This window comes from Halichoerus grypus, chromosome 13 (assembly GCF_964656455.1).
Source record: "Halichoerus grypus chromosome 13, mHalGry1.hap1.1, whole genome shotgun sequence".
In the NCBI taxonomy this organism is placed as follows: Eukaryota; Metazoa; Chordata; class Mammalia; order Carnivora; family Phocidae; genus Halichoerus; species Halichoerus grypus.
The window spans coordinates 79,832,238-79,847,102 of NC_135724.1; the positions used below are offsets into that span (position 1 = coordinate 79,832,238).

The 14,865-nt window shown below is 51.7% G+C and overlaps 1 protein-coding gene across 2 annotated transcripts in view; it reads right to left on the reverse strand.

Annotated features, from left to right (window-relative positions):
* BICDL1 (BICD family like cargo adaptor 1) overlaps window positions 1-14,865 on the reverse strand; it is a 95,375-nt gene that overhangs the window by 1,870 nt on the left and 78,640 nt on the right. The window contains exons 6-9 of one of the 2 annotated variants that reach the window (XM_036081962.2): window positions 14,183-14,401; window positions 12,968-13,111; window positions 7,016-7,146; window positions 2,330-2,450 (exon numbers count right to left, since the gene is read on the reverse strand). In XM_036081962.2, the coding sequence (XP_035937855.2) occupies window positions 2,330-2,450; window positions 7,016-7,146; window positions 12,968-13,111; window positions 14,183-14,401 (615 nt within the window). The remainder of the gene's footprint in view (window positions 1-2,329; window positions 2,451-7,015; window positions 7,147-12,967; window positions 13,112-14,182; window positions 14,402-14,865) is intronic. The other variant, XM_036081967.2, reaches the window with a different exon arrangement.

Below are 14,865 nucleotides of genomic sequence, written 5' to 3' on the forward strand. Positions count from 1 at the left end.
CCTCCCTTTCCCTTGGCACCCCTCCCCGGGCCCTAGGGCGACCTCTGCTTGCCGGCTCTCCGCTCCAAAGGGTCAGCCCCCTTCAAGTTCCTAGCAGCCTGCACCGCGAATGCCCAGGGGCCACGGCAGCCCCGCACGGCCAGGACACGGGCAAGCACACGCGGCACCCTCCGCTGGCGCACAGGCCGCGGGCACCGCTGTCTTCAGGGCCCGCCTTGCTCCTGCTCAGGCCCACATCCCTGGCTTCCTCGCTGGGGTAGCACCTTTCCCCAATTTGGTAAAGTTGCCCAGAGAATGCCCCCCGCACCCCGACTGCCTCACGGCACAGCAGCCGTACCCCCAGAGGGGCTTCTGGACACAGCAGCTCCGCCCTCTCTCCATTCTAGTGGTTAGATCCCGACTCCGCACAAGATCCCACTCGGCAAAGGCATCTGCCGCTAACAAAGTACGGAAGCTACTGCTTTGGCTATAGAACCAGCCCTGTCTAGTTAACATCAGCAGGAACGTACAAGCATCTGCCTGATGCCTTCACCCCTAAACCCAGTGGGCTCTGGGGTGCCCTGGTCAAGACACCAAACCCTGGCTTAACCCCTGGGGCGAGTCGGCTGATTGTGTCCTGCTTGAGCGCCGGACAGCGAGGGCTGCGCTCGGGCAGCCGCTCACTTGACAAGGGCAGGAAGTGGGGCTGGCGCCCCCCCGCCCCCTCCATCCCTTCCTGCGCTCACACCCACGCTCCTGCCACTGTAGGTTTTAGTGTGAAACCAAGGGACTTTCAGTAGCCTGCACCAGATAGCGAGCAGGGAGTGTGGACCTCCCGCTCCCTCCCTTGCTCACGTCCTGCTCTCCCGCCTTCCTCCTCTCTTTCCTCACACCCCGCTTCCTTCCAGCCCCTCTCCTCCCCCTCACAGAAATAGGGGACATGCTCCCTACCTCCGAGGTCCCAGTGCCAAATCCTGGGCACAGCGCCGTGCGCTTACGACCTGCTCCATAAAATCTGTTACCTGCAGCACTAGGAATGTTACGGAGCCCTTCAGAAAGAAACCCTTCCAAAGCGCCAGGGCTTTTTCTGGCACACAGCCAACTGCCTCTTCTCTACCTTAAAATTCATCAGAGCAAAGCCCATGAAATAGATCGCTTGAGAACTTCATACGCACACAGGCGTGAACCGCTTAGAATTCCACACCTGCCCGTACTTCTGTGGGCACAAGAGCCCAGTGATGCGGAGGGAGCACCGAAGAACCAGGGCCGAGGCGGTCCGAAACGGGCCATGGCGGTGGCGGGAGGCGCGCTGCGGGGGATGGCACGACACACGCTGCAGAGATGACACCGGATGCGGGCACACACAACACGGCGGGCCACGGGAAGGCGGGGGGCAGGACGGCGATGGCAGCGGGGGGACACGGCGGGTGGAACGGGGGTTCGATCTCACCTCAAAGGCAGGAGGGGTGTACAACTAAAGCTGTTGATACGGGAACTGAGAAAGGCCACTAGATCAGAAACCAAAGGAGCCAGATAGTAAAAAGCCCTGAGGAAGCAAACTGTAGCCGGGAGAGAAGAGAGAAGAATGGGCGGTGAGCCGGGGACCGGCCAGCTGGTGGTGGGGCCAGAGCCCGGGAGCCAGGGACCATCTCGGGGGGGAGCGGGCCGGCTGGGCCCTTGGAGGGATGGTCACCGCTAACCTGCCCGCCAGCGGGGGGCGCTCTTCACCTGTCGGCTTCGGATTTCGTGGGGAGAGACACGAAAGGCTACACCCATATCCTGAAATTGTCCTTAACAAAAAGCAAGTACAACCCTGGGCCAGGGGAAGCCAAGTTGGAGCTGGGACAGAGCAGGCTGACTGCACTCTGAAAATGGTGGTCCTAGAGAGAACACACTGACTCATTTTCCCCCAAGGTAGTGCTCTTTGGAAAAAGGAAGCTGGCCTTCGAGAAAGGGAAGGGCAGCAGCTGCTGGTGGCCCCGGGGCTGGGGAACTACATCCATCGGGCTGTGAATTCTCGTCCCGCCATGTAGGGCTTCCGGGGCCCTTTGTGTTAACAGCTGTTTCTTTCCAGCTAATTTAAACAGAGCAGAGATGACCAGCCGAAGGAGGCCACTACAGCCCTAAATGGCACAGCCTGGGGTTCACCGCTCTCGACAGCATCCTCAGGCCTTCTTCCCTGGGGACTGGGGAAGCACAGGCTCTGAATCGCACCAGGTGAAGGCAGGTTACTGCTCACCCACATGCACGGGACCCTCTAGTGACAAATTCTCCTTATGCTCTGCCTGGGTTCAGCCACTCCTCCCAGAGCCTCGTCTTCCCTCACCCTGGGTCTCAGGGCTCTCCTTACCTGCCAAGCCTCAAGCTGCTGCGAGAGGTTCAGTTTCTGCTGAATGGCATCCAGCAACTGGCTGTTCAGAGACATCATGTCCATCTTGCACTTGGCGAGTTCCAACTCCACAGCATTCTTCCTAAAAACAGACAAGCCAGGGTGAGCATGGACGCCTTGTACCAGAGGCATCTGATTCTTTACCTGGGGCACCTGGAGTCCACAGGATGAGGAAACAGGCTCTGACCAAACTCACAACAAATAGGAACCGTGACAGTAACTAGGATGTTCCTTGCAGAGGGCTGGAAAGTTCCCAGCATCGGTTCACATCCATTTTCTCAACTGTTGTAACAAGGTGTGGGTGAAGGGACGATCTGTCCTCCCCATCTCACAGATGAAGAGGGGGCTCAGGGAGGAGGATAAAGGAGGACTGGAGCCCAGAGGACATCAAAGGCCTCACAGGGCACTAAGGAGCTGCTAAACCTTCCCCCCAAAAGGCCAGTCCCCATGGGAGGTAAGGAGGTTCTCTCAGCCCCTCCTTTTCACTAGCAACCTCCCCTCACTTAAGGGATCGGTCCTAAAGGCACACAGGTGTGCAAAAGTAGTCACACAGTGGTGATGATCACAGCCTAGCTAATCCTAGTCGCCAGCACTTAGGGCACTGGTGGTAAATTATGCGACGGACTCAGTCGCCAGTAGCAACCACGACGCTGAGTATTCATTATTCACGGACAATGGGGAAATCCGATGTATTGCTGAGTGGAGAAAAGCACCACAAGGCAAGGGCTGGTACGATCCTAGCTTTGTCGAAGAAAAAACTGTCCGTGTGGTAAAGGTCATACACAACAATGTCTACTTGGCTGTCTCTGGATGATCAGTGATGGGCTCCCACATACTTCTGCATTTTGTATTTTCACATTTTAGTATGTTTCATATATTACTGTTTGCCTTTTCCAACATTTCTAAATCATAGTTGTTCAATGCAAAAGAAAATTAATTTTTTCTCAGAGGTGGGGGAGTGGGAATACGAAGTGTGAGAGGCTATCTGGGCAGCTTCTGCCAAGGAGGCACTGGTTGCCCAGCTGCCAAAATGGGCATTACTTAGCCCCTGGCATCAACTGCCTTTTGCATTTGAAACGGCAAAGCCAAACTGCCTCACGCACCGGGCCGGCGACCAATGTGCACGTCCCAAGGACGGCTGGAGGACCCGGCTGGAGAGGCCTCAGGGACGCCGGCTGCAGCAAGCTAAGTGCGGCGGGGAGGCGGGGCAGTTGGGGTAAAGCTCTCGGGGCCACCGCCGCGACCGGCACTTCCTCTCCGGCCTCAAGTCCGATCCACAAGTCACCTCCCCTGACACCTCAGGGCCGCAGAACGGCGCCCCGCCCGCCTTTCCCAGAGAAGCCGTCCGGACAGCTCGCATCACCCGGGCCCGCCCGCCGCACTGCGGTTGAGGGGACGGGAGCAGAGGCCGTCCAATGAGCGCCGGCGTCTCAGATGCCTCACGCTCCCTGTCACGCCCGCTGCTATTGGCTGGCGGTGAACGGCGGAAATCCTCGCGCGGCCCCGGTTGCTATGGACGCCCAGCCGCCCCCCCCCCCCCCCCCGCGGTCCCGGAACAGCGGCGCAAACCCCTGGCAGCCTCCCGAGCTTCTGGGCGTCTCCCGGCAGGTGGCGCCACGAGAAGCCCGGAGACCCCGGAATGTGCCGACCAAGGCCTCTGGGCAGAGGTCCGGCAGCAGCTGGGTCGCCGGGCTCACAGGGGTCCCCTTCCATCCCGGAAACCCCCGAAGCGGGGTCCGACTTGCCGACCTCCGCATTCCAGCCCCGGACTGCACCCCAGAGAACGTTTGCTCACTAGAGAATCTTGGTGCTTTTCGTTCAGGAGAAACCCCAGACCAGGAGAGCTAAGCCGCAGAGGCTGCTGATCGATACATTAATCAGAATTTTAAAAAGCAGTATCTCAAAGGGCCGGAAGAATTCCTTATTTAAATGAAACCACTAGTAACGGACTCCTTTCTGTTTTTGTGAGGCAGATTGCTAGCCCCAGATTTTTGCTTTTAGTGAGGGCCATTTACCTGCAAGGGACGAAATTGTTACTTAACTTTTTCCGGAACTCACTACTGTGCAGGATACAGAACACCTTAAGGTTTTTGTAGCCCAGTGAGGAGAGGAAATTTATTTTTCCTGGGGGTTCTCACTCCTGACTACGCACTAGAATCACAGGGTGGGGTAGGGACACTTTTAAGAAGTAGCTCCAAACTAGGAGATTCAGACTGAATTGTCTGGAGAGGGCCCTCGCATCCAGGGAGTTCCCCAGATGATTCTAAAGTGCAGTCAGGATGGAGAAACAGAGATGAGGTGTATGAAAGCATCTTGTAAAACCCTTAAGGTCCTACACAAAGTGTGCTTCCCCCACATTTCAGTGATTCTTTAGGTCTGTTGTCTCAATTCTTTATACCAAGAGTTTAATTTCTAAGGGACAGAAAAAGAGCTAACCTGTGCTGGAGTGATCTAACCCCTTCCCTCAGCACCAGCCTTATTTTGTAGGGTCCATGAAGGACAAGGGTTTCACTGCAGAATTCTGAGTACTCACAGAGGAGAGTCTGCCCATCAGCTCAGACACCAGGAGGTTCACTGGGTCTCCTTTGGCGGAAGGCAAAGGCCTGCATTTCAAGGTTTCACGGAGACTTGCTGGCCTCCTTGGTCCCCCAGATGTCAGAGCTAGGTTCCAATAATTTTAAGGGAGGGGACTAGACAACTTCTGCTGCTTCTTCTCTCCTGCACCCTGGTACTTTCTCTGGTTGTATCTCCCACCTCCTGTGCTGATGGCAGAATATGGTCAGAGCTTGATGTTCAGCTCTCGTATGCTTGTCCAGCTGAGAGACAGCTAACTTCATTCTGCTTTTTATTCCCAACAGGCTTCCACAATTAGCACCTTAATTTTACCATTTTTATTCCCTAATTGTATGACACAATTTCACCCTTTGTTATTCATGAAAGTATGCTCCCACTCCAAAATATTACAGTGCCATTCAAGTATTTGCTAATGAATCAAATATTCACCAGGAATCCAGTGGCAGAGATGCATAGGTTTGTGAGCCTCACTGAGTATACTTCCTAAACGAACTGGAAATTGTCAGCTTCACAGAAGGTCCTGGCCAGACAGGAAAGGGGACCCAAAGGTAAAACTAATGGAGATGATGAAATGTTTAGAACAGAAGGGAGCGGACAAGTGTGTGTGGAAGTGAGAAGGGGAAAGGTGTGCGGCATTTTAAAGTCAAATTAAAATGTGTCCTATTACTTTTTAAAAAGGTATATAGTATCTATTTACAATTTGTTTCAAATGGGCTCCTTTTAGTTTGCTGACAAGCAGCCTGTGCGGTAAGGGGAAAGGATGTGGGGACAGGGGTCAAGAGACCTGAGGTGGAGGCGTGATCACCACTGGCTGTGGAACTGGGGAAAGTATCTCAGTTTCCTCATCTGTAAAAATTGGGATTAAAATTTTTACTTCTTGCTGTGACTGGGAGGATTAAAGGATGAAGTGTTTCTAAGCGGTAAAGTGACACAGATGTTATGAGCATGCTGCAAAGTGCCTCATGAGCAGACAACATGTTCAGTACCTTTTATCTCCTCACAGTGAAGAGGGTAGATTGAATGCATGATAAAGAAATCATTTGAAGGGGGATGGGGAATATGTACGTATGTTTTTTTGCCTATGCACTTCCAAATTTTTTGAATATAAGAGAATGCATTTCTTCTCTGTTAAAGAAAACCCAAAACATTATTAAAATATGACCCAGTTTACTAGGAACACAGGTGAGAGAAAACTGTTGAATGACACTCTGAGGATGCATCAAACCCAGAATGTAGAAAAACTCTAGGAGACAAATGATCAGTTTCTTCAATAAATAAATGCAATATGGAAAAAAAGATGGAGGGGACTTATGTACATATCAACTAAATGGGGTTTGTGGACTTTGGAGGCTGATTCTAATCAATCATAAAAAGACATTTATGGGCCAGCTGGTTACTATATGATATTAAGAAATTACTGTAAGTTTTTTCAAGTGTGACAACTGTATTGTGGTTGTGTGTTTTCCAGGAAGAGTCTTTATCTGGTAGAATCTATACTGAAGTGTTTATGGATGAGATGAGGGATCTTGTGATTTGCTTCCATACAATCCAGCGGGGAGGGGGACGAGGTGGGTGGGGATATAGATGAAACAGTTGGCCATATGCTGATTAGGGTTGAAACCAGAAGACAGGTAGGTAGGGATTCATCTTATTTTTTTCTACTTTTGTGTATGCTTGAAAATGTCCATAATAAAAAGTAACAACAACTCCCCTAAAAACCCCTAAAAATAAAGAAGTTGAGGTAGATCTATATAATGAAATTGAAAAGCTGAGATAGAAAGCTAAAATATACAAGACACATAGAGCATCATCCCACTGATACTTAAAAAACCCAAACAACTATATTACATGTACAGCTGCACACGCACAGGAAAAAGATCTGCAGGGAACACACCCCCGACCTCCACCAGTAAGTAGCGTCTGTCTGAGGAGAAGAATCAGACTGGGGGTGAGGGTGGGTAGCAGGGAAACACTTTCACTTTTGTCGTCTTCTGTAGGGTTTCACTTTTAAAACTGAGCACACATTCATGTTGCTGTGACGACAGTCAGCTTCGACAAGCCCTGCCCACTCACTTTGCAATAGCCTCGTCGCGGTCCCGGACGGCCTTCTGAAGCTGCTCCTTTGGCTCCTTGGCCTCGGACGTCACTCTGAGTCGGTCTCTCTCCTCCTTCAGGGCAGTCATCTCGACACTCAGCAACATCACCTGATGGGAGACCACAGGGATGAACGGGGGGCTGCCACTGCTGCTGGCCTGGGGGCATGCCCTTAAAGAGGCAGAAAGGAACAAGCAGCCCCAGGCGGGTGCCCGTAGCTTCCCGAGGCCCCTGGCTCTGAGAGATGCCCATCTCGTCTGTAGGAAGGATGCCACACGCTAGGCTGGAGCCCACGGGCGGGGAAGAAATTCAGCCCCGGATGGCAGCCACAGGGCTCAGATCCCCTTTGAACGCAGCACCCCACACCACCACCTCCATTTCAAGGCACTCGCGGGCAACTAATGAAGACCACACATGCATCAGGGCTCTGAAACACATGGTTAAGGGTAGGGACTCAAGTTCTGTTTCCAGCCATCTTCCACTCAGCATGGAACGCTGCTATCCGCAGGGCCCTGGCTCCCACTTCTGTGACAGTACTTGGTGCAACCTGGTCACTCAGCTTCCCTGGTCAAAGCCATATGGAATTCAGACACCCACGTGATATCATCTTTCACTTCAAGCCTGTTACCTTTTCTGTGGGCCATGCCTCAGTGAATGGTCCCACAGCCCATTCACTGGGGGCCATCCTTTGGTGGGAGGGTGCCCTTCCTAATGGCACCTAATGTGACCGCAGCTTACCCCACCCTTCGTATAGGAACCCTCTGTACACCAAGAGCTCTGCAATGGCAGGAAGTGTGCCTTACTCATCTGTGCATTTCAGAGCCTGACTGTATGATGCTTAATTCCCAAATGCTTGTGCAGTAGACAGTTGTCTTTTTTTGGCTAGTCATCATCCCAAATGCTTTCCTATTTGGGGGACATTCCTGGTTGCATGAGTCTTGGTGGGAAACAGGGGATGCCCTCCCACTAAGTAAGCCAAAGGGGAGAGACATATATCCTTTCTTAAGCACAGAGGCATGGAAAGGTGACCTAGATGTGCCAGTCACACCCCCCTACCTGGGACTGCAGTTCTTGAGGGTTCAGCAAAGCCACAGGCCAGGGGGAAATTATTACACTGACGGCAGATTGCTTCTGTGGCCCCACTTCCCATGGCTCCTTTCAGCTTCGGAGCTTGATTCTCCAGCCTTCCTGTTGATTCTGTTAGCGATCAGATTTAATTCCAATACAGTCTCTCTCAAGTTAAGCAGAGAGAGTTTTTGTTGTTTGCAACCAGAAACCCTGCTTGGTAGAACTTTCAGTAAATATTTGTTGAATGAATGGAAGGGTGGGAGCCCCTTCTCAGTCAGTAGGCTCAGACTGGAGTCAGGATGACCGGCCCTGCCTTTTTGTTAAATATTACACATACTTGGACATTTTTCCAAGGGAGGATACATCCATACAGGCCTAGCCTTCCCACAAGGGGACAGACACCACCTTTCAGTGTACTCCCCGACTCAAGTTCCAGGCCTAAACATCTTCAGACTGACTGAAATTGAGCAAAGACCCCAGGAGCAAGGCTGAAGATCAGGCTTCCCTGAAGATGCTTCGGACTCCCCAGACCTGACATCAGAGTTGCCAGCTCCTGGGGGAGAGGCACTCAGGAAGAAATCAGAGGACGCCCCACAATGAAGAGGCATACAGGACAATCTGTTGTTACTGGGGGCAATGGATTTCGTACTCTTAGGCGCCTGGTAGGACACGTCAGGACCAGGTGCTCTGTGCTTTCATGGTGGGGACAGCTGCGGTGACAGGGCTCCGAGCCACAGGGTAGAACAGGCTGGGGCTCCTGCAGAGGCCACAGGGTATAGCAGTCCTAAGGCAAGCAGGCAGCAGGCAGCAGGCGAGAAACCCAGCCTCACCCGACTTAATAGCAGGTTCTATAGCCTGGTAGACCAGAAACTCAAGACCCAGAAAGTACCTGGCAGAGAGAAAGCCAGACCTCCTCCGACCAAATCAGCCCTAACACGGCCCCGGGCTGGCTGTGTGCCAGACAAGGGTTTTGCCAGCTGAGTAAGCTGCAGATAAAACCACATGCCAGGCAGGAAATGCCAACATTTAATAGGTTCCAGAAAAAAACTCTGTAAGAACTTTTTGCTTTGGTCTGGAAAACTTGGTCAAGGTAGAGACCATCAGCTATCTGCGTTAGAAGTGACAAGGGACTTACCTTCTTTGAACTGCATATACTTTTCATAAAAAGCAGGAATAAAAATAACTCGTTCCCACCATCAAGTTGTTGTGAGGCTCAAATAAGGTAACTGACATCAAGGACAGAGCTCAGTGCCTGGCGCCTGGGGGCAAGCTCTGCTCCCTTCTCTTCTCCGCACCGGTGCGGACCTATGGCTGGGGCTGTCATGAGGACTGGCCCGGCCTGTTTATACACTGACTTAGGTTGCAGCCACCCCTAAATCCACTTTTCCCACATAAAGTAGGTGTCCTCATGATTGAATAGGATCAAAGAAAACATCTTGAAGTCATATATCTAGGGCTTTCTTTGCCCTTTCATTTGGTAATTTTTTTTTTTTTCTTGTAATTATTTTTGTGCCTACTCTAGGTAAGCCCTGTGCTAGATGCTTTAAGAGAAGACAAAGAGAAGTCGGACCTCAAGCTTGTCCTCGTGGAGGTCTAAAGTTTAACTGGGAAGATGAGATGTGAGTGAGCGTAACCATGACAAAGCAGGGCTGGGGGCTCCAGGAAGAAGGGAATCAAGAGTTTGAAGGAAGAAGTGAAGCTTGAAGGATGAGTAGGGCCGATACATGCAGGTGGCCGGGGAGAGTCTTCTGGGCAGAGGCAAAGGGCCGGAGAAAAGGCCCGGATGTGGGGAAGCACGGGGAGTGTGCGCCATGCCCTTTCATAGTCTATGTTCAATTGACTAAAGCAAAGGAGGGGAGATGCCAACAACGGGGAAGAAGGCTGGATGGCTGGCATGCAGCCCGTCTGTAGGGCCACTAGAGTTCGAGGCTTCCCGCCATGTAACAAGAGGAAGTCAATCCAGAACTTGTAAGGGTGTTCTGTTTCCAAGCCGTGCTTCAGGAAGATCAATCCAAATCATGTGGGGGTAAGTGGGCTGGGGGGACTGATGACCAGAGCCACAGAGTGAAAGAATGAAGGTCTGAAATAGGGCAATGGCTAAGAAGCCGGAGAAAAGAGAACACAGTGAGATTTCACCCAGGAGGAGTCACCAAGATTTCCTCAGTGAAGGCCTTCCGTGTTCCCAGTATCTGCTCCGCTGTGCTGTCATGCCCCTTGGGGGTAACTGGCTAGTGCTGCAGTCAAGCCCTATAAAGGAATCAAACACAGAACTGGGACTATTTGTTCGTTTGTTTCTTTCTTTTTTAAGATTTATTTATAAATAAATTAATACTGTTTATTTGAGAGAGAGAAAGAGCACACATGAGCAGGGGGAGGAGCAGAGAGGGAGGGAGAGGGAGAAGCAGGCTCCCCGAAGAGCAGGGAGCCCAACGTGGGGCTCCATCCCAGGACCCTGAGATCATGATGTAAGCCAAAATCAAGAGTTGGCCGCTTAACCGCCTGAGCCCCCCATGCTCCCCAGGCCTGGTTCTATTTTTCACTGTACTTCCCATAGCCTGGTTTACTGGCCTGGGAATTGGTAGAGGGCTCCCCAGATAACTGGTTTTCCTATTGCTTGGAACATCCTCCCTGCCTCCCAGCAGCGGATCCAGACCCCAGTGAGTCCTGACCAGGAGGGAGCAGGAGTCTGCAAAGCTGTGGGGACTGAGAGGGGGCTCTCCATGGCATAAGGGTGTGGGGTGGTCTTCAGGTCTGGTTTTAGATTCTTGTCTCAAACATAAGTATCAGTTAAAATTAACTCTCTTTTATTTAAAAATTTGGATAGGCTTCTGAGGGGCTGGTCACTTCACCTTCCAGGTCCCACACCGTTTACCTGTGGCTCAGTTTCCAAGAGAAAAAAAGAACACTCTTGGGTAGGAAAGCAGTGGGCTTGGAGGCTGGATCATCCCCTGGATGAGGCTGCACTCGTCTAGGAGCTATCCGCTGGAACTTCGGTTTCACATAACCTTGTCTGGGCTCTGCCCTTCCTCCCTGCACCCCCTGCTCCCACTCCCCACCCCAAAGGGTACAGAGCTAGTCTGACTCGCCTCACAGTTCTAGGAGAGGCTGTGGAGCACCCGGGCGCAGTCACAGCCATCCTGAGCGTCTCAGGGACCAGGGTAGTAGGGCGCAGGCGGACGGGGAGCGCTCAGACGCTGCAGCACGAACCGCATGAGGAATGCCGGGCCTGCTCCGAGGGCCGCCGTCTCCACCGGCAGGCTGCAATTCAATCTGCGTCCTACCCACTGCCTTGGGAGGTCAGGGTTACTCCCGCGGGATGGTTTTGGATGGATGTAGTTTGGCTGAGAGATCTGCTGCTTTGTCTAAGCTTTTGGGAAGAGATGACCCACTCAAGAGGCCCAGTTCTATACTCCATGGGACTGAGCAGAACTATTTGCTTAACGAGCTGAGAGGGAATGCACAGCAACTGGCATAAACCACTTATCAGCTGAACTTTTCAGGAGAATCCCCTGGTGGAAACAGGCTCCGAAAGAGCTGCGTCCAGACCCTCAGCAACCTGTGCCTTGCTCTTGTTCCTCAATGATGCCCTCTGCTGTTTCTAGTTCTGCTATCCTGAGAAGCAACAAAATAAACCAGCCAATATCAAAGAGCTGATAAGAAGCACCTCCACAAAAATTTAGGCTTTAAAGTAAATAAATTTTTATTAACCCGAAGAACTTTTAGATCCACTTTGTCCTGTTTTGATTCTTACAGTTTGAAGACCTGTGCTGGTGTCTGAACTACTCCCTGGCCAAACGACCACCTGAGGGACTTTGGCTTTGGGAATGACAATGTCTTTGGCTGCCCAATCCCATTCTTCAGGGCTTGGTCGGAAACAAGCTACAGCTTTCAATACTACCTTTCTGTCCTCACTATCTGGTCACTCCCAGAAAGAAGAGTACAGCAACAGCTGCGGGAGGGTTTCCCAATATCTTTCAAGAGAATTGTATTAGGATGTCTAATGGGCATGACCCCTGAAAGGAGTTTATTTCTATAAGGTCCTTTAAATTTAAGAAATACTGACTGAAGCAAAAGCCAGGCTTAACTTCCATCTTTCAGCGATCTGGTGCAGCAGGAAGGGATGACCAGCTCTGGACGAGGGAAGAAGGGGGCAGGCTGGGTGGGGGCAGGGTTTAAAACGCTACCTGTTTGGTGTCCCCCGCAAGTGGGACAGAACACTACACAGGGCCCTTGTCAAAAGGAAGCGCCTTACCTATTTCGTAAGACAGAATTTAGAAGCTCTTTTCTGGGTGGGGGCTGCTCCTAAGCCCTTTAGAACTTTTCAGATCAGAATATAGATGCCCTTCTCCAGGATTCTCGAGAGAGATGAAATCATGATCAAACAGGAATGGAACAGCAAGAGTAGCAGTAAGTGCTTCTAAAGCTGAAAATCAGGCTGGCAGAGGTGATGGCATTACAAAGAGAGAATAGGCCTACAAAGATCAATTGCTTCTTGGTTTGCAAACTTCCCTGCTTAGAAGCTGCTGGAAAAACATCCGAGAATGTCCTGAGAGCTAAGGCACTTTAAACTGTCAGAAGCTGCTGGATAATCTGGGCTCTGTGGAAGGCAGCATGTCACTGGAGGAAATGGAGGGTCAGCTATTCTTATCCCTATCAATTTTACTTTGGGCTAAACCAGAGGGTTGGCTTCTTCTCTTGAAGACGCCCAGCTTACCTCAACTTCAGGTCACCGTCCTCTGAGGATCTGTCAGAGGAGAGCCACTTCTCAAATAGACACGGGAGAGGGAAACTCATGAGGGTCCCAAGAGACCTTGGGGGGCACATGCACGTTCCCTGCTCGGGACTGAGGATTGGGGTGCTCACCTGACTGTGGAGTTGCTGTAGCTCCTCTAGGCTTTGCCTCAGTTTACCCCTCTCTCCCTCCATGAGTTCCCTTAGGGCTCTCGAGTCCTCACTGGTCTGCCTTATCTGTTCTTCTAAGGAGTCATCGTCAATTCTCCGGGAGCTCTGACAGCAAAAGAGAAAGCCACCAACCGGAGAGATGGTGCAAGCAGGGGTGGGTGTGGTGAGATGGTTAGTGGGAAAGAGGGAGGGGAGGTACAGGGAGGGAGTAGAGATGGGTGAGTTTGGAGAGCAGGATAGAGGAGATGGGGGCGGGGAGGCGGAGGGAAAGAAAGGGAGAGAAAGAGGAGAGACACAGGAGGGAAGAAAGAAAGGGTTAGAGGAGAGAGATTCTCTCGCCCAATTTGGATCTGCAAACATTAGCTAGACGTTTATTTTTGTTTCAGGCTTTAGGGGACGGAAGTCTCGTGGCGTGAACAGCACACCTCACTCTGACAGCTCCAATCCCCCACGACTACAGCACATTCCACAAATCCACGCGGCATGTTCAGGTAAGGACAACCACCCTCTCACAGGACTTCATCTAATATGGGTAGAAAGATGGTAGCTATTCTGTAGGAGGACGGGCCCTGAAGACAAACAACTGCCTGCCAGCCGGGGTTGCAAACAGAGAGGAAGTCTGGCAGAAATCGGTCACGGAGCTGGAAGAGATGCCCATCTGCCCAGGAAGCCCACAGGAACATTCTCCTCCACAAGGGGAGCCACATCTGGAATTCTAAAAAGCCCTTGTTGATCTTCTCAACTTTCTGTGCTCATATCATTTTAGCAGAAGCTTCAGATCTTTCAAGTTTGCCTATTTGCAGCTAACTCCACCACCAGGACCAATGAGCTACAGAAAAACGCAGTTTGCACCTAGATCCAAATTTCTATATTCAAAGCTTCTAAAGAAAGTCCTTGACCTCGAGGCCACCATGGCCTGGACTTAACCACATGGAGAAAAGACTCCACTTGTACGCCAGTGTTTTCGGGAAGATGACTTTGGAACTTCCATTCCCTGACACTGTCCCTCTGCCCGGTCACCAGTATATGGTGCTCTCAGACAATAAGGGCTCAGACGATGTTCTCACAGACTCCACAAGTTGCCTTTCCCAGGTTAACCTTGTCCCCCGCACTTGCTCTTAGCCTCCCGCCAGCCAGGCTGTGTGGGGTGAGGAGCTTCTCGGCCTGGCTGCTTACCGTGGGCTCCATGCCGTCCACGATGCTCTGTATCAGCCTCTTGAGCTCGCTCAGGGCCGTGCGCAAGCTGCCAGCCGGCACATCCTTGGCGGATGAAGTTTCTGAAGACTCGTCCATCGAGGAGTCCGTGGAGACGGCCGAGTCGGCACTGTCGTTCCCTCGGAGGTGAGAGCAGAGGTAGCGGACCTGGCAGTAGGCCTCCCAGAGCTGCAGTCTTAGCTGCTCCACAAAGAACCATTCTTGATTATGGACCTAGAGAAGGCTGCCACCCACTCATCTTTTTCTAGTGTAGGAACCCAACATACTGACACTCAAGAGACCAGTTTTAAGAGAAAGAGTTTTTCTTTTTTAAATCACCTGTCCAAGAAATACTGGTCCTTATTCTGGGCCCAGTACATCTATCTAGACTCCAGCCCTCGACTCCCCTCCCAATTGTCATATAAGCCATTCTTTATACAGTTGGTTACTTTGATAGGAGTCAGGATTAGGGGAGTAAGTGGTTAGGAGTAGTATGAAAACAAGCCATTGGATGTATTGTGAGTGTTCTTGAGCCCAGTCAGTATAAGAGGTATGAGGCTGAGGATGAGCCAATAAGCATCTCCTAAGAGGCACTGGGGCAACAGTGAACCCGGGACAGGCTTTGGGCAGGGCCTGCTTCCCGACGGCTCTGGCCAGCACGCGTA